General features: G+C 30.7%; 5 protein-coding genes and 1 non-coding gene across 9 annotated transcripts; 3 read left to right on the forward strand and 3 right to left on the reverse strand.

The window, feature by feature from the left end:
• The first annotated feature begins 20 nt into the window (after positions 1-20).
• Positions 21-1970, forward strand: LOC107260753 (GDSL esterase/lipase At5g03980-like). Of its 2 annotated transcripts, XR_007217665.1 has the most exons (5): positions 21-794; positions 932-1143; positions 1228-1379; positions 1463-1726; positions 1832-1970. XR_007217665.1 is itself a non-coding variant. In XM_048380132.1 (4 exons), exons 2-4 carry the CDS (start codon positions 1050-1052, stop codon positions 1640-1642), a joined length of 426 nt encoding a protein of 141 aa, XP_048236089.1. In that variant the 5' UTR covers positions 21-794; positions 932-1049; the 3' UTR covers positions 1643-1776. The 2 variants fall into 2 exon arrangements, 1 of the variants encoding a protein (XP_048236089.1); XM_048380132.1 differs by lacking the exon at positions 1832-1970 and having other exon boundaries at positions 1463-1776.
• A 1181-nt stretch (positions 1971-3151) lies between these two features.
• On the forward strand, positions 3152-4420 carry LOC8289445. Its single transcript, XR_007214370.1, has 3 exons — positions 3152-3685; positions 3810-4026; positions 4113-4420. It is a non-coding gene; the product is annotated as an uncharacterized LOC8289445 (transcript).
• Positions 4421-5053: 633 nt separating this feature from the next.
• Positions 5054-6314, reverse strand: LOC8289446 (DNA damage-repair/toleration protein DRT102). Its single transcript, XM_002512195.4, has one exon. The coding sequence runs from the start codon at positions 6242-6244 to the stop codon at positions 5288-5290; it is 957 nt and encodes a 318-aa protein (XP_002512241.1). The 5' UTR covers positions 6245-6314; the 3' UTR covers positions 5054-5287.
• Positions 6315-11153: 4839 nt separating this feature from the next.
• Positions 11154-14309, forward strand: LOC8289447. 3 transcript variants are annotated; one of them, XM_048370284.1, is made up of 9 exons: positions 11154-11359; positions 11497-11648; positions 11793-11890; positions 11979-12044; positions 12274-12356; positions 12435-12509; positions 12879-12925; positions 13682-13760; positions 13928-14309. In XM_048370284.1, exons 1-9 carry the CDS (start codon positions 11318-11320, stop codon positions 14015-14017), a joined length of 732 nt encoding a protein of 243 aa, XP_048226241.1. In that variant the 5' UTR covers positions 11154-11317; the 3' UTR covers positions 14018-14309. The 3 variants fall into 3 exon arrangements, with proteins under 3 accessions (XP_048226241.1, XP_048226242.1, XP_048226243.1); XM_048370285.1 differs by having other exon boundaries at positions 11155-11359; positions 12453-12509; XM_048370286.1 differs by lacking the exon at positions 12435-12509 and having other exon boundaries at positions 11160-11359.
• Positions 14310-15838: 1529 nt separating this feature from the next.
• LOC8289448 lies at positions 15839-17190 on the reverse strand. The gene has a single exon (XM_002512197.4). It carries the CDS (start codon positions 16971-16973, stop codon positions 15954-15956), a length of 1020 nt encoding a protein of 339 aa, XP_002512243.2. The 5' UTR covers positions 16974-17190; the 3' UTR covers positions 15839-15953.
• A 2064-nt stretch (positions 17191-19254) lies between these two features.
• LOC8289449 (EF-hand calcium-binding domain-containing protein 1) lies at positions 19255-20199 on the reverse strand. The gene has a single exon (XM_002512198.3). It carries the CDS (start codon positions 19956-19958, stop codon positions 19566-19568), a length of 393 nt encoding a protein of 130 aa, XP_002512244.1. The 5' UTR covers positions 19959-20199; the 3' UTR covers positions 19255-19565.
• Positions 20200-24662: the final 4463 nt, after the last annotated feature.

Below are 24662 nucleotides of genomic sequence, written 5' to 3' on the forward strand. Positions count from 1 at the left end.
ATACACCCTGCCTTATAGATTTTGGCCTCTCCCTTATCTTCACTGAACCTCTTATCAAAGTTATTAGCCCGACAATGTAAGCCGGGTCTGGATAAATAAAATTGACCCGAAGTCAAACCCAACTGATTCTGGGTATATTGAAACAAAATCTAATGGTTAAACATATTGGTTAATTATAGCATCTCTATGAATCTTTGTACAACAAATGTTGGACTAGGCAATGAAAGATGATGGAAACTAAATTCACCAACCAAATTTGTTTTTGGGCATAGCCGTTAATGACCCTGGTGGTATTTCTGTGCTTCTATTCTACAAATAGAATGGATGAAGATATACAAGTTTAGCAAGTAATCTATCTAACAGCTTCAAAATACTTGTGTTTTGTTATTTGTTATTTGTTATTTCTTTTAATAGTTAAGAGCCAGTTTTGCTATGCCCATATAATCCTAGTGCAAAAAGAAAAATAAAATCCATCTATAAACTCTTATTGATTAGGCCGCAATTGTTTATTCTTCAGCTAGAAAGCATTATGGGTTCTGTCATAAAGGATGGTTCTTCTTGTTTTCTGAGTTTCTGCTGTGTTTTCATCCTTGTTCATCCTTTTTCATGTGATGCACAAGAACTGAAAGCATGTGGATTGGATGCAATATATCAATTTGGAGATTCAATTTCAGATACAGGCAATGCTGTTCTAGAATTTTCTATCCTTCCTTATGACCAATTTCCCTACGGCATAACAGTTAACAATGCAACTGGTAGACCTTCAGATGGACTACTTATGGTTGATTACATTGGTGAGACTTACAATGATACAATGATTTTTCTTTTTCAATTATATTGCAATATCAGCGATTTATGATTAATTTCATTGGCATCAAAGAATATGAAAGCTTAATCTTATGTTTTTCCTTCTCTTTTCAAACTTCTGCAGCACAAGCAGCTGGTCTTCCATTTGTTGAACCATATGAAAACCCAAAATCCAATTTTTCCCATGGAGTAGATTTTGCAGTTGCTGGTGTAACTGTTGTGACAGCAGAAACTCTAGTTAAATGGCATATCCCACTTTTGTCACTAACCATTCTCTAACATTGCAACTTGGGTGGTTTGAGAAGCACTTGTCAACTATCTGCAGTGATCCTAAAGGTAAACCATAACATTTCCTGCAAGTCATACAAACAAATTTCGTAGTACTTTAACCAACTCCAATGTATTGATTCTTGTTGATAGATTGCCAAGAGAAACTGAAGTCAGCCCTCTTTATGGTTGGGACAATGGGATCTAATGATTATTTCCTTGCATTGAGTCGAAATAAAACCCTTGAGGAGATCAAGAACACCATGGTGCCTGTAGTGGTGCAGACCATAACGGAAGTTGCCAAAGTAAGTAATTATTGTACATGGCATATTACAAACTCTTATCACTGTTATCAAGCTCTTAATCTTCTTGTTTTGATTCATCACAGAAACTTATCGGCCATGGTGCTGTTCGAGTGGTTGTCCCTGGACTTCATCAATTGGGTTGTTCACCAGGCATACTTACAGCATTTGAGACCAATACATCTGTTCATGATGCACAAGGCTGCCTGAAAGATTTCAACGACATGTTTGTGTATCACAATGATCATCAGCTCTTGAAGGATTGAGAAAAGAATTTCCTAACGTGCATGTCGTATATGCTGATAACTACAGTGCACTGCAATATATCATAGACAATTTGTCGAAGCTTGGTAAGTGGCTCTCGGTACTCCTTCTATCATTGCATGTTATGAAAAATGGAGATGCTTTTTCTTTTCTTTTTTTTTTTCTTTTTAAAACTTTGTCATTGTGCACAGGATTTAAAGCATTACGAGAAGCCTGTTGTGGAACCGGAGGAAAATACAATTACAGTGTTGATCAATTAAAGTTTGCCTGTGGACTTCCTGGCATACCATATTGTTCAAACCCTAGAGAACATGTCTTTTGGGATGGAGGACATTTTTCTCATCAAACAAACAAGTTCTTATCAGATTGGCTACTTAGAGACATGTTACCAAAGCTTCAATGCGCAGCTTGAAAACATTTTTTTTTTAGCCATTTTAGTCTGGAAGAAGCCATGTATTTGCTTGTAATAACCATAATTTTATTAGGAGTTTTAAATGATATATAAAATACATCATGTTTGTTCTCAAAAAGAATGGATCTCATTCTAAATCAACAAAAAAGATGAATGAATATAATAACTAAACCAGCAATTTTGTTTAGTTAAAAATAATTAAATAAGACGATGCATATTTATTTTTATGTGACTTGAGAATGTACCCTATCCATATAATAACTAAACCATTTTTATTTGGTCAGTTCAGTTAAGAATGAAGTAAAAAATATATGTTACTCAATTTTTACATGAAAATTCGTTAAAGAAAGCATATAATTTGTCCCTAATATGTTTAAACAAATTAGAAATTTTATTTTCCAATCATTCCTGTTGTTCGAGCGAGAAAAATGATAAGACTTATTCTATAATGCACATGATTTATGTATAAACCACCCCTTTTACTTAAAATGTAACATTAAGTGAGCCAAATCGGATATTTTCTCTTAAAAGATTTAATAAAGTTTTAATTAGCTAGATAAAAAATATATTTTACCGACAAGTATTATCTTGTATATGCGCTATATGTGATAATAAATATAAGATGTGAATCACATGATACTTTAGTAAGTATAAAACGTTCACCCTGAAGACTCATAACAAATTCAGGTTTTGAAAGTGGTTAGATGCTGAAACAAAATTAAGTCCACTAACTAGAATTTGGGTTGATGCTTTGAGGATTTATTCAAGGTATGACAATGATATTGTATTAAGAACTCTGGGTATGTATATATGTATATTTACCTAATTGAAAACAGGCCAATGGCTGCTAAACAAATTGATTAATTGTAGCAAATTTGTGAATCAAATGTTAGGTTAGCTACACAAGCAAAAGATAGTAAATTGACCAACCAATTTGTCTCTGAATATGTAGGTGTTAATGTGTCTGATGCTTTTCATTTTTCTTTTATTTTGCTTCTATTCTATAAATAGACTGAATAAACAAATCCAAATATGGTCAGTCATCTATCTACTTGTATGTTGTGGTTATTTGTTGTTCCTTTTAATAGGCAATGTTGCTGGTCCTATATAATCCTTGTGCAATAAGAAAACATCTATTAACTCTCAAGTACCAATTTCTTTATTCTCAAGCTAGCTAGATAGATTGATAGCCATATGGGTTCTGTCATAAAGGATGGTTCTTATTCTCTAATTTTCTGCTTTGTTTTCACCATTGTTCATCCTTTTTCAAGTGATGCACAAATCTGAAAGCATGTGGGTTTGATTCAGTATATCAATTTGGAGATTCAATTTCAGATACAGGCAATGCTACCACAGAATTCCCAATCCTTCCTTACGATCAGTTTCCCCATGGCGTAACAATTAAAATGGCATATCCCACGTTTTGTGACTAACCATTCTCTAACCGTGCAACTTGGTTGGTTTGAGAAGCACTTATCAACTATTTGCAGTAATCCTGAAGGTTAATATAATTTCGTTGGAACAATTGGATTTAATGACTATAACCTTGGATTACATTTGAATAAAACCATTGAGGAGATAAAAGAATATCATGGTGCCGGGTGTGGTGCAGACCATAATCGATGTTTCCAGAGTACGTAATCCTACTTGGAACCATATATTTCATATTTACAACTACATAGTTTTCTTGTTTTAATTGATCACAGAAAGTTATCGGTCATGGTGCTAATCGAGTGGTTGTCCCTAGAGTCTTTCAGATGGGTTGTTCGCCAGGCTTACTTACAAGCTATGCGACCTCTTCTGTTCTTGATGCACACGGCTGCCTGAAAGATTTCAATGACATGTTGGCGTATCACAATGATCTTCTCAAAACAGCTCTTGAAGGATTGAGAAAAGAATTTCCTGATGTGCATGTCATATATGCTGATACATAAGGTGCAGTGCAATGGGTCTTTGATAATTTCTCAAGTTTTGGTAAGTGCATCATGCATCATGTTATGGAAAATGAAGGGTGCTAATGTTTATTTTGGATTCTTATTAACTTTATCAATGTGCATCAGGATACAAGGTAGCTTGTTGCAGAATCTGCAGAAAGTACAATTTTAATGTTGATCAATTTCCGAAAGGCTGTGGAATTCCTGGCATACCTTATTCTTCAAAACCTGGACAACATATCTTTTGGGATGTAGGACATTTAACTCATCAAACAAGCAAGTACTCAGATTGGCTAATCAGAGACTTGTTCCCAAAGCTTCAATGTGCAGCTTGACAGCAATTTTTGTAGAAATTTGTCAGGAAAACGAAAAATGTAGTTCTTTCAATTGTGTACTTGAGAGTTAAAGATGTATATTAATCAAATTAACATGCATTGAAAAAGGGGGGGATTCTGAGGTGTGGATTGAGATGTTATGTTTCAAGTGATATGCAAACATTAACTGCTATTATAATGAATAAAAACAAGAAATAGAATCCTGATAACTTGGAAATGAGTTGTCAGTTGTAAAAATCACCTCTCGGTTATAGAAATGCAAACAGCTTCTGGGCCACATAACCTGCCCTTAAGTTTCAGATCTAGACTAGAGTGTCGTTCAAATCTTATAAGGTGATTATACACTGAAGGACCATAATTCTATGATTTGTATCCACATGGAGGATTTAGGGCACATGATAAGATTCCTAGACTTCATAGTTTCCTAGAAAGGTCTCAACCTCCTAAGCTGATAATCAACAAGACTGAGATCATTTTTGTCAACAATAGGGTTCCTAATCCAGCTTCAATGGAAGTTGAATCCCAGATGCCAAACTTTTTACCCATCTAAATAAAGAAATCAATTGATAGTCAAAGAATGTGCTAATGACAAAACCTAAACCTAACTTCCCTTAAATGATAAGAATTGCAGGATATGAAATGCAACTAGAAATAGACCACCACCATCAAAAAACACATTATAGTTATTCCAAAGACATCTCAGGCAAAAAAAGAGCATCTTCAAAGCAACAATTGGAAAAAAGATCTGCAAATTCCTTCATTTACAATGACATCGGAAGGTATTCATACATGCACCAAACGGATCGGATCATAATAATACTCAAATTTTAGAACACTCGCTCTATGCTGATACTCGCTTATTCGGACTGGAGTAGGTACTAAGAGTTGCCCAAACCAGACACCAAAGGAAAAAAAACCAAGAAGCACATACCAGGGCATTGTACAACAACACAAACACACATTCGTCTAGTTCACCCGCTGAAACCCATCATCCGCTTCTTTTTCAATTTCAGTTTTAGCCACCTCAAGATCCTCATCGAAGAAAAGATCCCATTTCCCCTCCCACTTAATAAAAAACTCAGTATCCTCAAAATACTTAACTCGATGCACATCACCAGCAGGAGTAAACAAATAATCACCAACACCCAAATCATACTTCACCTTCTTGCTCAAATTCCACACGCTCTTGCTCCCTTTCATCACCACTATATCATGCCCAAATGTATGATGATGAGCTGGCTCTATACTCCCCGCTTTGAACCTAACAATAGCTGACGTTGGACTTTCTCTCAGAATCTTCATCGACCCACCAGGAATCAAATCAATCTCATCTAACTTTCTGTTCTTCGCTAAGCAACACAGCGAACACGTACTCAATGTTTCTTTTTCTTCTTCTTTTATGTTTGTATCAACTTTTTGGCCGATTTCCGGCATTTCTAAAAGCGAATTATCTAGAAACTCAGATATTTCTGAGCTCCACGGGGCGTTATTAGAAGCAGGACAAGGAGCTTTGAATGGAGTACTAAGCCACGTGTCAAGAATCTGAATAGCGGATTCCGGTGTAGTGAACAAACCGGAGACGGCGAGTACGTTGCAGTTGTTGATGGAGCGTGTGTTGGCGGCGTCGCCGGTGGAGAGACAGGTGGAGGCGTAGACGCCGGGAAATTTGTTGGCGAATATGGAGACACCGGCGCCGGTTCCGCACGCGACGAGGCCACGGATTTCTGGAGATGGTGAAGTAGAATTAGCGGCGGAGACCCGGCGTCCGACTTCAGCGCCGATTGTGTAGTAGGAGGACGTGCCGAGGTCTTCTACGTCTATGTTGAGAGATCGGAGGTGGGAGATTAGAGCATCTTTCAGGGAGCAGCCCAAGGAGTCTGCTCCGGTTATGATTTTAAGTGGCTGGGGACTGTCGGCGGCCATTAGCGGTGGATTCCGGTGAAAAGTGATGGTGAAAGTTTTGTAATAGAAATAAATAAATATAGTTTTTTAATGTGTACCTGAACCATTTAAAAAGGCAGCGAAATTGATAAGTTTTGTTTTGTTAATTTTTTTCTTTAATTTAAAATTAGCGGATTTTTTAAAATGTTTTTTTAATTATTTACTTTCTTAACTGTATTTATTTTTTTCTATTTTATACAATTTTATGAACAATAAAATAGTCATCGTCTAGTTAATTATGAATTTCATAATATAATTTTATATTTGATATTTGATAAATTAGTAATTTTATTAAATATTAATTTTTAATATTTACTTTGTTTTACATTAATATATAAATTATATTATTATCAAAAAACTAAAAATTTTAACAATAGTTAATAGATCTTAATGTTTTATTATTTATTATAAAATATAATATTAAAAAAATAAAAAAATACTTAACAAATATTTTTTTCTAATAATTGCCTGTTCAATTTATGAATATAATATATTATATGAACTTCAAATATATATTTAATAAACTTATAATTTATTGATGATGAATCTGTTACTATTTAACTTGTATTAATTTATTTTCAAGCGGCATATTCATTATTTATAAAGTGTATATTCATTTAATATAAGTGTCAGGTTCATTAAATATAAATTTTAAGCTCATTACTTATAAAATATATGTTTATATGTTATTAGTCCAGGTTGAACATAAACTTTTAAATTTATTACTTATAAAGTATATATTCATCTATTATTATTTTTAGATTTATTAAACATAATTTTTAGGTTTATTACCTATAAAGTGTATATTCATTTATTATTAGTGTCATGTTCATTAAATATAAACTTCAGGTTCATTATTTATAAAATGTATATTTATTTATTATTAGTTCAGGTTCATGAATAATAAACTTCATATTCATTAAATATAAATTTCAAACTTCAAATTCATTACTTATAAGTGTATATTCATCTATTATTAGTGTCAAATTTATTAAACATAACTTTTATGTTTATTACATATAAAATGTATATTCATCTGTTATTAGTGTCAGGTTCATTAAACATAAACTGGATATTCATTAATTTTTTTACTATAAATCTATCTTAATATATGAATATATTTTTATTGAATTTATAAATTTCTAGACTATAATCTATAAATCTCAAGTATACATATGATGAACCTATAATTTATAACATATGAATCTACAAGTCATTTTATAAATTTAAATTATAATGGTGATGTTTGGAATTAAATTAAAAAATGATAAAAATGGTAAAAATAAAGTTATTCATATTTTTAGAAATATAAAATTACTTTTTTCTATGTTTATTTTTAATTATGTTGATTATTTTTTTTAATTATAATATATAGTATTTTCATACTAGCATATTACTAAAAAAATAAATTTATGTGAAAAGAACTATAAAATATATAAAAATATAAAAATTGAAATAAAAATACAATAATAAAATTATTAGTAGTATTTAATATAAAATGAGAAGTTGGATGTAGTAAAAGAGTTATTTTAAAGTATAATAATTTATGTGTCTTGCAATAAATTTAAATTTGTGGTGTTAGTTTATTTATGTCCTTTAATTAATTAGACATTTAATCATATTACAAGTCTAATTTTATAATTACAAAAGGGTTTAACTTAATTGATTATTAACACATACGTGTATTTAGTCCTAGATACATGATGCATCATATACCCGGGTACAAGATATAACAATCCTTCTCCATAAGGGCTATATATCATGCACAACCGGACCACATTGTAACGTGGTCCGGCTAGTACCACACGTGTGTTAGAACTTCTAATATATGATTAGATTTTTGACACATATTTTTTAAAAAATTTATATTCATTAAATCGGTGTTAAATACTTATTAACTTATATTCATTAAACATATATTAAAAATATTTATTGTTTATTAATTTTATTTTACTAAAAAAAAAAATATTTGTACCACAATATAAATAACCAGAAGTGATGTAGATTATTCAAGAATCGAAGTCGAAGACATCCTTTTAGAGGCGCCATCTTTCTTAAGAAAAAACTCCTAGAAGAATGGACGTGTAGAAGCATCTCGATTAGTTTATACCATTTGTAACTCGAGATTTAATCCCATAAAGATAATAAATAAAAAATCTTTCGCCATTTGCAAGATAATTTTAGTTTGACATTTTATTTATTTACTAACTGTAAAAACGATTTATATTATATCTATATTATATATGTTTATTTTAAAAAATTAATAATATCTATTAACAAACTAAAGAATATTATATCTATAAATGATGAATATTTCTATAAATCTAAAAATTGTATCAATATTTATCGTAAAATAAATAATATAACTTTCATAAAGAATCAACATTATTTTCGTATGAAAATAAATATTTCACGGTGAATTGAGAAATATATATAAATTTATAATTACTAAATTAATAATAATAAAATAATAAATATATAGATCATAAATTATAAATATTCTTCACTAAAATATAAATATTTAAAAATTGATTGAATACAAAATGAACATAATTATAATAAATAATAAGTATTATCTTATGAATAATGAATATTGATGTTAATTATAAAAAGATAATACTTTTAAGAAATTATCAATTATATATTGATGAAATATTTAAATTGCGAAACATGCAAAAAATTAGTTTCATTCACTAATAATATGAAAATTTAATATATAAAGAGTTCCTAAAAATTATATTATATTAGTTTTAAAAGATTAGTTATTTTATTATTTGTCAAAAGTATATTGATATTTAACTCTCCAAAGCATGACTAATTAAAAAATAAAAAAAAATGTTACTAATTATGTTAATTTTTAAATTTTATTTACCTATATATATATATATATATATATATATTAAATTTGAAAATATATATATTTTTAACATGTGTTACTATATTTTAATATATTTTAATATGTGCACTATTTTTAACACATAGAATTTTTATATAAATTTTTTTTAAAAAGACATTAGAAATATTTAATTTATTATTAATCATAGAAATATTATATTTATGTTATTAGTTAAACTCAAATAATTATGAAAACTGTATAATATATAAATAAAATTTAATTTTTATAAAGATATTAGTATATAATTTTAAATGATATATTATTAATTTTTATTAATTATTTTATAAAAATCTCACATATTAAAAAAAATTAAAACAACTAAAGTGCGGGACTCCCGCACGTATGTCTCTCCTCCGGCCCACACTGCAAGGTGGACCGGAGTGCAGGGCATAAATTACTTTCTTCATAAGCTGTATAAATGTTAAATGAAAAATCATGTTACCCGTAACGTGGGGCCTTATATCATGCATCTCGGGTTAAGTGTGATACATGTATCAGAATTTTGTCGCGTGCGTCAGAGTCTTGAAGGCTGATTTTTTAAATTTATATTCATTAATCTGAATATTTATTAACTTATATAAATATAAATATATATACCGAATGTTAATTGTTTATTAATTTTATTTTATTAAAAAGATATTTACACCATAATATAAATATTTATAAGATAATTCTAGTTTGATTTTTTTTTTATATTTACTAATTGTAAAGATGATTTATATCATGTCTATATTATATATGTTTGTTTCAATAAATTAAAAAATGTGGTATTTGTTATTTATTAATAAATAAATAAATATTATGCCTATAAATAATAAAAATTTATATTACTTATAAAAACATTTCAATATGCATCACACTAATAATAAATTTAACTTTCATAAAAATTAATACTATTTTCATCTTAAAATAAATATTTTATAATAATTTTAGAAATATATATAAAATTATAATTACTGAATTGACAATAACAAATTGATAAACATGTAAATCATAAATGATGAATATTTTTTACTAAAATAATGAGCATTTAAAAATTAAAAGAATACAAAATAAATATCGTTACAGTAAACAATAAATATTATCTTATAAATGATGATTATTGATATCCGTTATAAAAATCTAACACTTTAGTTATGAAATTAACATTTACATATGTACAACTTTTAAAATTGTCAAATGTGTAAAAAATTAATTTTATTCACTAATAATATAAAATTTTAAAATATAAAAATTCTCTAAAAATTATATGATATTAATTTTAATAGATGATTTATTTTATTATTTACCGAAATTATTTCGATATTTAATTCTGTAGAGTTATATGTTACTAACTATATTAATTTTTAAATTTTATTTATTTTAAGATTTAAATTTTCTTAAACATGTGTTATTATATTTGGACACATTTTGATATGTGCACTTGTTTTTAACACATAAAATTTAAGTTTATATATAAAAGATTTAAGAAACAAAGATATTTAATTTATTATTCGTTATAAAAATATTATAAATACTTATAAAATACTAAAAATTACTATTTTAATTTTATTTTTAAACTCAATTTATATTATTATTTAAAACTAAAATAATTATGACTATTATACAATATATAAATATTTATTTAATATATATTTTCCAATATATTAATATTAATTTTTTATAATTTATTTTATTATAAATTCAAATATCAAAAAAAAGTTATTCTAAAGTAGTGGGACATCAGTCCCGCACGTATCCCTGCATTCGGACCACATTGCAAGGTAGAGCAGGATATAGTTTGCCCCGTAATGTTTATAGCCAATGCAAATTGGCGCCTTATATTCTTTAATTTTTCATAAAAAAAAAAAAAAAAGAAAATCAATTTACAACCGTCTATTACAGTAGAAGGCAAAATATAGGCTAAATTACCTGTATTATCCCTCGATCTTGGCCGCGTATCATTAAAGTCCCTGTATTTTAATTTACAACATTAACTTCTCCAAACTTCAATTTTAGCAACATTAAACTCGCTGGTTTCAACTTCCGTTAAACACATTCACGGGAAATTCTTTAATCGTTAAAAGGAAATCCAGTTATCTGGAAAAGAAATAAAATGCTAAGTGGATAACACCAGCCAAATGCGGTGGAATTTTAACCGTTAAACGGTCTACTTGAAAATGGCGGGAATCTGTTTACCCAACCCAACATTGAGTTTCCGGGTACCAAAATTCAGTCATAATTTGGAAACAGGAAAATGAAAATCGCGAACTTTTTTTATCACTTTCTGTGTCGAAGACTGATGTTTTAAGTTTTAATCTTTGATAATTAATCAATTCACCTTTCAATTTTTTTGCAGCGAGTTAATGGAATCAGATGCTGTTTAGGTGCACCAGGTAATGAAAAATGGAACAGAACTCAAACTAAAACTAAAGCTCCACAATATTTGCAATTAGCAGTAAGTGGAATCACTGAGCTGCTAAGGCTCTTCTCCTTCTCTACCAAAGACAGGTTTTTCTTCTCTTTCTTTTTTCTTAAAAAGAAATAATAAGTTTTCTTGATTTTCTCTGTTCAATTTCTCTTTCTGAATTTTTGGTTTTTGCTATGTTGTTAATCATGTATTCTATTCTTGGATTGTGTTGTACATTTCGATAGGGTAAGCTTTGAAGAGAGTGATGATATATCTGTTTATAGTGTTGATGATGTTGTAATGATACTTAAGGCTGATTATGAGAATGCTTATTTTGTTACAGGTAAAGTGGAATTTCATTTTAATTATAGTTTCTCTGGGTTGGTTTTGCCTTTGTGATTTGATGCTTTTGTCTTCTAATTTGGAATTAGGGGGTTTCACGTCTGCTATTTATGATAAAGATTGTATCTTTGAAGATCCTACTATTAGATTCCGAGGTAAAGACCAGCCATGGATGCTTTATGTTATGTGTTTGATAAAATGCTTCTGCTTGAGAAATTTGTTTCTAGTTGGTATACGAGTTGTGACATGCTACTTTAGTTTGTGAATCTCTATTTTCCTTCTTTTTTTTTTTTCTTTTTTTTGGGCTTGGCACTTGGATTTGTTTGAGAGTTGTGCATGGATGCTAGAAAAACCAATTATTTATCTTTGTCTTTTGAACTTTAGGTACTGAATTGTATTCGCGAAACTTGAAACTGCTAGTTCCATTCTTTGAATCCCCATCCATTGGATTAGAAAATATGGAGAAGGTAAACATTTTCTCTGGAAACTTTGGGGTTTTTGGTTGATGTCAATTAGTTAGATATTAGCATAAACTCCAATACTAGATATGCACCCAAAAGCAGGTGCTCAGCTTGAGCCACTCCTTGAGAGCTAGATTCATATTTTGCCGTCCAATCAAGGTAAAGTAAATCTTCATCTCGGATCTTTCTTAAATGGCATGGGAAAATTGATGTGGAGAATGAACATTGACTTCATACAACTGGATCTTTTTCCAAGAGTATTGCCTAATAAATAGAATATTGAGAAGTACTGAGTCTGGAATTGAGTAATCTTTAAGAAAGATGAGCTCACGAGGCACTCTGTGGATCAAACGTTAAGATCTATAACATGTAGAAGCACCTTCAATATTGTTAAATGTTTGTTTTTACACTTAATAGATGCTTTGAACTAATTGGGTTTAGGACAACTTTGCTGATCTGGAATAAGAAATGATATTTTCTTATTAATTAATTCTCATTCTTCTTGTGCTAAGGATTCTTTACATGCAGGGTGTCAATACCGAGTCTAATTTCTTGCTGGCGACGTGGAAGCTAAGGTGCCTTACTTGTTTAACTGTGTGTTTCATATCTTAAGGCAACATAAACTTAGGTGAAACCGTTATTCCTTTTGCTGCTAATGGGGATTGGGCTAGAGGGCCTTTGTTCAAAAATTTGAAGCAGCTATTTTCTATCATGTTCTCTAATATTTTGCTTACCTGGCCAAGAAAAGAAAAGAAAGGAAACATCAGCATCATTAACTGTCTGTAAATTTTATGTGTGTTAAAGAAAGGTAAATATCAAGGTTTCTCTGAGTTACAATAAATGTTCCCCTTATCTTACATGTACTGTGGTCAAACCAATACTCGTGCTTCTTTATGTCTGATTCTTATTTGTATCTTCCTTTGGTACACTTAAAATGTGGAAGAGATTCTTGCCTTAGATGGAAGAAAAAGGAACAAGAGAAGATGAGTATCAAGAGATTGGCTTTATGAACTTTAAAATAATAGTGCAGTGCATTTCCCCACTCATCCTCATGGGCTGCAGGGGCAGTACTACATTGGATGCTTCCTGCATACACGTGTGTGTTCACATTTGTACATCTCCAATTTGCTACACTGCTCATGCATTTCGTATATGAAAGAATATGTTTGGATAAGTAACTGGATTACTTTGCTGTTCCTGTTACAATCTAAAACAATTATTTGTTGCCTTGTCCATAAAAGTGCTGCCTCTCTTTCCATCAAACTTTTTGCACTTGCACCATCAGCTTCAATTTCTGTTTATGTTGTTTTGACTAGTTTTCTGATTTGCAGAACTTACCTGAAATTTCCGTGGAGACCCTTCATTTCAATTGATGGAAGCACAATTTATGAATTAAATGATAAGTTTAAAGTGAGTCAAGAAAAAATCCTTTCCTCTCTATTTATTTCTTATTCTTTCTGTCCCCTTCCCTGCTCAACTTTTTGTGTTGACGAACTGAATTTTGTTCAAGGAGCCAATATTAGAAGCGATAGCAAAATGGTGAGATGTTTAACATTTTCCTTTTTTAAATTTAACAGGTTGTTCGGCATGCTGAGAGCTGGAATGTTTCAGCACTCGAAGCGATCGGCCAGATATTTACTCCTAGCTTTTGGAGAGCAGGTGATTGAATTTAAGCAATCTCTAGAACTCTGAATCTGCTGGAAAGTTCATGTACTAGAGATTCTTGAAATGATGAGCATGCATAAAATTCATTTAGTTACTAGGATTGCAAGGGAAGTATCGGCTTTATAGACATTCTAAAGTTTGTACACCTCATTGCTTGCACAAAGGCTGCTGTACGCAAGCTTATGCTTGACAGATGTAAAAAGAAGCTACAAGACTGAAATATAGTTACTTTCTTTGTTGACCAAAATACAAAAAAGAAATTAATGTTAATTATAGTTTTGTCTTACAGAATAATTATAGTTTGTTTTGGTAAGAACATAGCACCACACGCACGCACGTTGGCACTAACTCATTTTCAATGGAATTTATAAGATTGTACATGCTTAATGTGGATCTGCTTGGCCTATGCTATGCTTTAGCAATGACTAATGAGTTATTACTCAAAGGAAACTGTAACTATACAGACAAGGCCTGCAGGGTTTTCTTTCCCTCCTGTGCTACAATTTCTCCCATTGTAATGATGGTAGGAACAGTACCACCAATAACATGTAAAATATAACAAATAATATATGTAAAGAAGTACAAATTCAATGAGAGGTCGTTCACAGAAAGTCTTAATGCTTTATGTATGTATATATTCAAAGGGTAAGTAACCTACTATTTATGTACATATAAAGAATTTATTTGAGTATCCTATGTGTTTGATGATGATGCTGGTAGTATAGTGCATGCGCGCATGGTTCCAATATTTCTTTTTGTTTTCTACCAGCTGATGCATGGCCTAATTCTGTGCCTATTCAGTAGGCATTTTGAATTTCTCATTCTTTGTTTTCTTCAAGTGTTCCTTTCTTTCTTCTTAAACAACACTTTTGATAATACTTCTTCTAGTGGAGAGCTTCTGCCAGAAATTGATGATCACAATTATGTCTTCTCTCAATTGTTTTTTCTGAATCTGTGTGCCTCAAATCGGTGCTTGCAACTTCTATAAGAGGAATGATAATCAATTGCAACTTCTATAAGAGGAATGAAGGGGAATCATTTTCCTTCAATTTCCTTTCCCTTCTAAAAGATTTTATTAGCAAACATAATTAAAACTAATTCTCTATCTATTCACTTCCTTTCTCTTTAAATTACCCATAAAATAAAGGTTATTAGTATTACTCCTTTCGTCCCACATTCAGTTTTTTTTTATCCCACCAAAATATAGTCTATTTTTATTTTTAATTATTAATTTAATGGGTAATTATCAAATATACCTTTCATTAATTAATAAATATATCATCATCCATAATTAATAGATGAATTGGATGGAGAGATATTCAAATTTTATTAAAATACAATGAGATAAATGTAAGTTTATTGTTTAATTTATCGTGCATTGCATTAAAAATATTAACAGAATATTATAGGAAAAGAAATTAAAATTTAGTAACACTAAGTGAAAACTAACTAATTATTTTCATCTGTGTATAAAATGAAAGTGGGACGTTGGGAATATTTGACTTCACATAATTACACATGACTGTCCATTCAATTTGTCTATTGACTTTTTGAACCATTTTCTCGTTGAGAAGAAACCAAAAACAAGCTCTTTATACACCTAATCGGCATCCAACTTATAAATGCCAATTTAATGCCTTATCCAAATGCACTCTGATGCCCTTTTGTATTTCTTTAATACTAACAATCACTCAAATCCTGGTAATAATGGATTTCAGATTGATGAAATTTGAATCTCAGGCTAAATACATATTATATGATTCTTATTTTTGAGCTTTTAAAATATAAATTTGACATATAATATAATGCTACAAACATATATTACCAAAAGATATTAATTGTTGCAATTCACATGGTATAAGGAAATTAATTAATTCAAAGAAAACAATATAGTTACTTAGTAATCACATATGCAAAATCAACATTAAAACATTTTTGTTAATCCCTTCTCCAAGCATACAACAGCAAAGAGAACCCTCCATTATTACTTCCACATGACCTAGTGGTAGATGAAGAACATGAACTTCTCCCACAGTCGCTACTTTCTTCCGCCCATTGCAGCACACTCGAGCACGACGGTGACGGTGACAATGACGCCATTGCCGCTGGCATCAGTGTCTGACTTTGCCCTACCGACGACGACAAACTCTTCCTTATCAACCTCTTCTCTAGACCTACCATTTCTGGCCATACACCACCATCGCCGACTTGGAAAATAAACACACCATGGCCATGATTGTTGTTGCCGTTGCTGTTGTTAACCCAGTTGAATACATCCCAGAAGAATTCAACTTCCATGCCACCAACAAAAAATCTTTCGTTGCCTCTAAATTTCCATGCCAATCTTTTAACAACGAGGCTTATTTCACCGTCAACTTTTACTATAAGTGCACCTCCATTACATTCTATTCCAATCTCATGTTTAGAACCTAAGAACTCAGCTCTAGATGCGTAACTCTTATGTCCAAAGACATGCTCCCTTCTAGATAACAGAGTTGGTTCGGCCACGACTTGGCGGGTCAGGACTAAACCGCTGCTGACTCGACGAGTCAACTCGGATTGAAGATCACCAAGAAAGAATTCTAATCTTGCATTGCAAATAATGGCAATGTAGAAACATGAATCTGGCTCAGCGGAGTTGTGGGTGAACTGAGCTCGAGTGAAATCCCAGTAAAGCTTGATTCTTTGGTAGTGGTGGTGAGTTAAGCAGATGGATTTGGAGCCTGGTTTGTTCCTAAAGAAGGAGAAGGTTGATGGGTAGAGAGGGATGGTGATGGAGAAAGAATCTGAAGCAAATACAGTTAGGGAATGAGAGAAGAGAGTTTTAGACCAAGAGAGCGTGAGATAGGTTGGGGAGTTGCAGAATTGAGTTTGGTATATGCATGTAATGAGACTTTGAGGCAATTGGGAGGCACTTGAGAGTGTGTTGGGGTGGCTGAAACATGCTGGGATCATCATGTTCGATCTTGTATTTCCTTTAACAAAACATTCAAACCTAATGAAGTAAAATGTTGTAAACTGCTTCTTCTTGAGTTGATGGGTTGCTTTGGGTTTTGTAGTTGGGTAAGGGGAGAAAAGAAGGGTGCACTCAAGTACATCTAAAGCTGATTACTGCATTATTTCTGTTCTGTTTCGAAATTTTTATCAAGTATATATTTGTGAATTCTACACCTAATATTGTTTTTTGTTTTTCCTTTTTGAAATATTATCAGGAAAAAGAAGGTCCAGTATTAGTAATTAATTGAACTGTTGGTGGAAAAAGGTGGCAAAAGTTGGTCCTGTGGGGAGCTTAGAATGATGAAAGCACAAGGGAGTTGTATGACAATAATCATGAGAAGATAGCTATAGCCCTTATTGTTCAAGTTGCCCCCCTTTCCTTGATTTGCGCCTTTGAAAGGGTTTTTAAATCCCTTTTGTCTTATCTTTTCATAGATATGAGCTGGGTTGCACTGCCCTTAATTCTCATTTATAAAATGGTCATGGTGATTTTTACACTACTGTGAAAAGGGTTAGCTCTTTTTATATTGCTTTCTTTCCCTTTTGCCATCTCAAAAGGGCTATATATATATATATATATATATATATATATGTATTTAGCAGATGGGGCCTAACCTAACCAGAAAAGGCTAGTCCAACCACCTTTGCAGTGTTTTTCACTTGACCCATTAAATGGGTTTTTAGATTCTTCAGTAGCAAAATATCAGGGTTGTTGTCATTGCTGTTGGTGGTGCCAATCTCATGCCTTATCTACTTTGAATCAAATTTGTATTTTAACTATGGAAAATTAACTAGCTAACAAGTCTAGTACATTTTTATTTTTATATGGGCATCAATTTAGTGTTTAACATTGTATACATTCTCACATCTATAAAATCACAACCTTTCTTCTCCTTTTTTTTTTTTTTTCTTTTTTTCTCTTTTTAAGTGAAAGTTCATCCAACAAATGCAAGGCTATTGAACAGAAGTGAAGATACAAGGCTATATATTGAAATGAAGGTCACACCTTATCACTAAACCACAAAAAAGCCTAGCACATTAAATTGATCAAAAACTAGGAAAAGGAAAAATAATTATAGAGATTTAACTATATGAGTAATCTCTTTCAAGAAAATAGGAGGACCATGGTTTTTTAGCGATTTTTATTATTTATTTATATTTGAGAAATAATGAATTTTTTGATAAATTTCTAGATTTATTTATCTGAAAAATTATTAAAGAGAGTTTCAAGTAATTAATTTTATTAAATTTATCAAAGTGAGTTTTGTTATAGCTCCTGGCTCATATATGTTAAGAAAACATCGGTCCATGTATTTGAGATATAATTTATTTTTAGCCATCAATAAAATTATATTTTCTTCACTAAAAATTGATGCAATATATGAGCATGGGCATACCATGCACATTTTCATAAGATTACTGGGATACATCAAAAGAAAAGGACAAAATATTATTGTAATAATTGTAGTTTATATACTATTCTTAGCTTATAAAGTTGGCCAACACTTTGCTTCTTTGGTTAATTTCATGCTCATCAATCATCATGACACTGATGCCTTTACTTTACAACATCTCCATTTGATTGATCAATATATCAAATCCATGTCAATGATTGAAGTGATTATCAATGGATCAGCCAACAGGTGTTCGAGTATAAACGCCTTAACAAATTATCTAGTTCTAGTTCCATGTTTGCAGCCAAGAAATAAGAATAATGTCCCATAATGGAGAATTTAATAGAGTATTTTAAGCTGCCTAGAGTAATGTAAGTAAGTGACTCCAAATTTCATCTTTAAATACTTTATAATAAGCAAGACTAAAGTGAGTGCTTTTGCAAGGCCACAGCTTCCTCCCCAGTCATTATTACTATAATTCTTTTTGCTTTGTTGTGTTTTCTATCTGTTTCTTGCTATTATTTATTAGGACATGAACACAAGAAAAGGAAAAGATGCTGCTGCCTCAGCCTTCACTTTCTCCTGAAGGCCATCATATGTAATCAGGTTAGCCAGATGTATTCCTGTAACTATGTAAAAGAAAACTGTCCAATGTTAAAACAGTTAAAGTACGAACCAATCTCACATTGTCGGACTGTATATCATTCAAAATTGGATGATTCATTTAATTGATCGATGCAAGTCATTTCTTAAGATTCATAATAATTCTTCCCATAGGGTTCTACACTTACCATTTGAAGCTAAATACAACAGTAATGGATCTAAAGAAAATAATTTGTACTCACATGAAAAAAAAAAAAAAAAGTCAATATTCAGAACAGAGCTCAATAGAGAATGAGATAGTTTAATCTAACATATGGATCAAGAAAGACATGGAACTGACAAAATCGAGATTAAGATTTCCACTAACATAACAAAAGAAATGAACAAGATCAAGACTCAATTTGTATCAAAACAAATCAAGATTCGATTTGTATCAAAAAGAAAAGAAAAAAAGAAATGTCGAAGAATCATGGATTCTTGTCAATTTTGCTAAGACTGTAAAATTTCGTATGAAAAAACAGCAACTTTCATGCATGTTTTTCGCTAGATTTTGCATTCAGTTCTTGCTATGTTCATGCTCAACAGCCTTCATCATCATGCTTTCTGTATCAAGAGCCATTAGGATTGGAGAATTACCGATCCCACGAGCCATGGCAAACATAAGTTCCCTCATCAAGGATCTAAATTGCTGTTTATTGATGCTGCCATTTTTATCCTCATCAAATCTTTCGAAAATGGCATCGTAAAGATTGTTGATCTCTTGTTTTGGATGCAACCCACATTCTAACGACATCAACTTATAGAACCCATCACAGAGCTCATCCTTTGAGATCACTCCATCGCCATTAACATCAAGCATTCCAAAGCATTCTTTAACACAAATTTCGAATGTATTCGAATCCTCGACGAATTCGACCACAGTCGGTCCGTTGATAACAGCTAAAGTCATTTTTTTTTCTTTCAATTGTTTCTAGCTAGCTACATTTTATATTTTTTTAGGTAATTCAAGTTATATGCATAACACTTGCTCCATATTTAGAGGGTGATTAGTTCCCAATGGCTGATTAGGCTTTATTTTAGAGGAATGAGACATTATGCACTATACAATCATTGGAGATCCTGCTAGCTATGTGGCATCTTCATGTCCGATTAGTTTAATTAGATTGCTATTGGACGATGAGCATATTCTCATGCATCCTATCCAATTCTGCTTCATCACAAGCTTAATTTTAAGCCTAGTTCGAGTTTTTTCATTTATAAATGTCAGTCATATTATCTAAAGATAATTAGGTCTATGCGCCAATGATTCGAATAATATTAGTGAGAAATTATCGCTTTTATAATAAGAGATATATTTAAATATATAAAGAGATAAATGTTTGCTCCATTAATGATATTGTTATATCATGCTATGAGCTATGAAATCTTTGACTGCTGCAATTAATTTACTCATTAATCGCTTGTTCTTATTTATTTGAATTAAAATATATGAACTTACATATAAGTACTATCATGGATTCTGTCCCCATGGATCCAACAAGCAGAAGCCCCTTTATTAATTGTTCCTTTGCCGTCCTTGAAATCTTCATGACCGATCATGGATCCAAGTGGGTTTCTTCTCTTTTTATTATTATTATTATTATTTCCATTTGCTGACTAAAGCAGCAAGTAATTAGGTATTCAAGAGAACTGATTCATGCCTCTGTTTATATATATTTTTAATTTTGGTATGTAATGTCGTCTTCTAGATATTGCAAGTTAAAAGCAATAGTTTATGAATCGATTATGTATGTGTATATTAAATTCTATATTTTCTATATTTTTTTACATCATAAATAATTGATAATTCTATACATCTATTAGCAATCAAATATAAGGTCTTTAGCTTTAATAAAAATGATGTATTTATTATTACTATTAGTATAAATGTTATAGAAAAAATAAATTAAAGAATGGCTAACTCAAATATTTTTCAAAAGTTATAATTTTAAATTTTCCAAAGATAAAATTAATTTTTATACAATTTAATTAAAATGAATTATTCATATAAAATTATGATAAACCGGAACTGCAAACCGGCTCAAACCGTTAAATTATAAATTATAAATTGAATTATCTTTGAATGAACCATGCGGGTTCAAGCGATTGGCCAAGTCTATTCTATCTTGTATAATTTAAATAGGAAGGCCAAACGAAGCCTTGTTTTCATATTTTAATCACTCATTGATTTTATTTTTTCATTCAGAACTCTAGAAGCTAGAAGAGTGACCCAGTTTACATCACTCGGATTATATCATATGTAACCTTACGCCAGAACGAAGACATACAGTCTGCCGTTTAAATATATGTACTAGAAACTTATATGCATAAGCTTTGAGATGAGGGCTAAGGAATTGGGGTAATAGGCTGAGGAAATCATGACATAATATAAGCCTTAATTGGACGCAATCAAAGAAGAATAGTATCCCAGGAAAACCAAAAATGTTTATTTGAAGAGTGATGGAAGCTGCACCCAGAACACAAATTTATCTACACTTTCAGATTGATACATTGGTGGGACTAATTTAACGATCCATTTCAATTCATTATAAATCTAATAATACGTCTCTTACGGAAATAATTATATTTTCGTCGTTTTTCTAGAACATTTATGATTTCATAGTGTCCAAAAATTTTGAGCCCTTGTACTACTATAAGCCATTTCTCTCATTTAAGCTGACATGGATTTGGGGCCGACAAGTAAGCTATTGAAATTTTACCACATAGTTTTTATATTCATATCAACTAGCGTCTTGATTTATAGATTAAAAAAAAATTAAATTATTTCTAAGATATAAATATTAAAATTTAATTTTCATTAGTAACCGAAAACAAGTCTACATTTTTTGAATTGAAAAGGTAAATATCGATTTTCATATAAATCAACCAATGTTTTAAAAAGAATAAAATTGGTTAATATGATAATGAATAATAAGCCATGAAATATAGTGGGTCTATCACGGTACACGTGTCATCGTCACGACACAATTACGAGAAGAACAATTGATACTATCTAAATCTAAGAGATCAATGAGATTGAGTTTAATTCAACTCGATAAAAAAGAAAAGAATTAGAGGACAAGTAGTAAAAATATCAATAGAAAAATAAAGAGAAATCAGTCAATAAGGAGATAAATCTTTAAAAAGATTTACTTGCTCTCGTACACAAACAATAAGATGGATAAAATAAAACCCTAAATATTATTCATTACAACCTTAATTTCACTGCTCCCCTTTATTTCTTTATTTGACTTGACTTTTAAAATAGATCTCCTCATTTTACAAGAATATCCAGATTATATTAGTAAGAGCCCTGGAGGGCCATGTAATTCACGAGTCTTAAGGAACAGGAAAGGAAAGAAATCTTATCTTTTCTATACTAAAACAAGAAAGAATGTATATAATGTTAGGTGAAGGGACCCTTTTACACATATATAGTACCTAAAGATAGAGAAAGACCTAATTCAGAATAATAAGGTGAGAAGATGCATAGGATCCCACTTTTACCTATGCATGCATGTGAAGAGCTCCCCTAACCCCCCAACAATCCACATGTTTCAATCTATAATTTCCTTCAAATTATCATAACCTCTTTCAACCTACTAATTTTTTAAATACTATACATTCTTTAAATTTTTCTTTTTTCTAATAGTAAAATAAAATGGTCATTCCGTCTATTAATAGTAATTCAGTATTTAAACACAAACTCCTTTAAATCACTCGTACATATATAAAACAATCTAATCAGCTTTTTTAAATTTAAAATTTGCATCAAAATTAAATATAAATGAATAAATATATTGACCATTATGCTTTTATCACATCTTTTATCGTTAAAATGGTAAAAGAAATATGAGTTTAAATACTAGTCCTAATATGCTTTAAAAACGTGGTAGAAAAGGTGTATTAGATGTTCTATAAGTTGTTGAGGTTGAAAAAGCCAAGAAAAGAAAATGACTTTGAGGAAGGAGAAGAATATAAAATAAACGAGCTAAATTAATTTTTTTATTTTATTTTTTTATATTTTATTTTATAAACCACTCTCTATAAAATTTCAAATATAAAGAATTTCCAGGAGATGTTCTTAATTGTTGCATTGAAAGGTCCAAACGTACCACATTTTACTCTTTTTTTTCCTTATGCAGAGAGTATTAAAAATTAAAGAAGATTAAGCACTTAATAAAATAATTAAACTCAAGTTAGTCAAGGCATATGCTCAAATTGGATTCCTTTCTGAAGTATTTAGTAACCCTCCAATCCCAACTCTCAACATCATCTGCTGCCCTTAATTGTTAAATCTGTTTATTTATTTATTCCATTCAGATTTGTTAGTAAACAAAAGCTATAATGAGTCACAAAGAAAAACAATGTATCTGACATAATTAACTCTGATTAAATTAGAGTTTAGATGTCTTAATCTCGAAGAATTATTAAGTCCGATGCATGATTAGCTTCACTAAGTATCCAAAGTTAGTCTGTCTGGGTGTTGGGTCTTTGGCTCATGGGTTAATAAAGTCATGTCTCTTTTTAATTTTAATCTTAATTTTTGAATATTTGTATAATTTTTGACCTTAATGAATATGCAAGCATAGAATCAACGACAGCTAGTCAAAGGAGGAATATTCTTCTCTTTCGATGCTTTTTTTCTTTTTTTTTTTTAATAGCAAGTCAAACGAGGAAAACTATAATGGTGATGCTTCATTTTTTGCCCATCTCTATTGTCTACTAATTATCATGTGCATAATGGACAAAACCCAATTTCACATTTAAGTTTATTTGAAATCTATAGTTTTGATTATGATATTGATAATCCCTTTGGGTAGCTAACTAAGGTTTTTCTTATATAAAAGGGTACCCTTTAATTCATTTATTTATTTATTCATTCCCTATAGAGCATGTCCACTTATTTAATTTTGTGCTCATTTAGATTTAGGTAAGGTAAAAGATATAAAATAAGTAATATCTTATATGATTTTACCACTCCCTTTTAAAGTTAGCTAGGTAGCCAAAGGTATGATCAATATCATAATCAAAATCAAATGCCCCACCAAGAACAAGCCTTCACCAAAAATGTCGACAAGTGTTAATTAACTCAGATAAGATATATGCAGAAATGGGATTCTCTTTCCTTCTCTTTTATCTCTATATGCATGGATTATTTGCATGTGAAGATGGAGCTCCATGTGCTCATGAATGTGCCCTAACCTCCATGCTTGACACGTGGCTGGTGGGCTGTCTTTGTTCATCTTGTTTGCTGTCTGAGGGACATGTGTCAATGCTTCTCTTGTTTGTCTGTTTTAAGCGCAGATCTCTTGCAAACGATTTTAAGCACATACCGTGGTACTTCACAAATCTGCAATTGATCAATTAATGAGCCCAAAAGAGAAAATTCACAAATTTTATTTTATTTATTATTTAATATCGATGATCTTTTATATATATATATATATATATATATATATACAGCTCATTTTTAAGACCATTGTTCAAATCCTCGTCCCCTGCCAAATTTCTTGAGCTAATCCTGGCCGGTTTTAAGGAGCAAATTTAAGTCTAATCAATTACGTTTTATTTACTTCATTAATTTTATTTAAAAAATAAAATAAATTAAAAA

This window comes from Ricinus communis, chromosome 10 (assembly GCF_019578655.1).
Source record: "Ricinus communis isolate WT05 ecotype wild-type chromosome 10, ASM1957865v1, whole genome shotgun sequence".
Taxonomy (NCBI): Eukaryota; Viridiplantae; Streptophyta; class Magnoliopsida; order Malpighiales; family Euphorbiaceae; genus Ricinus; species Ricinus communis.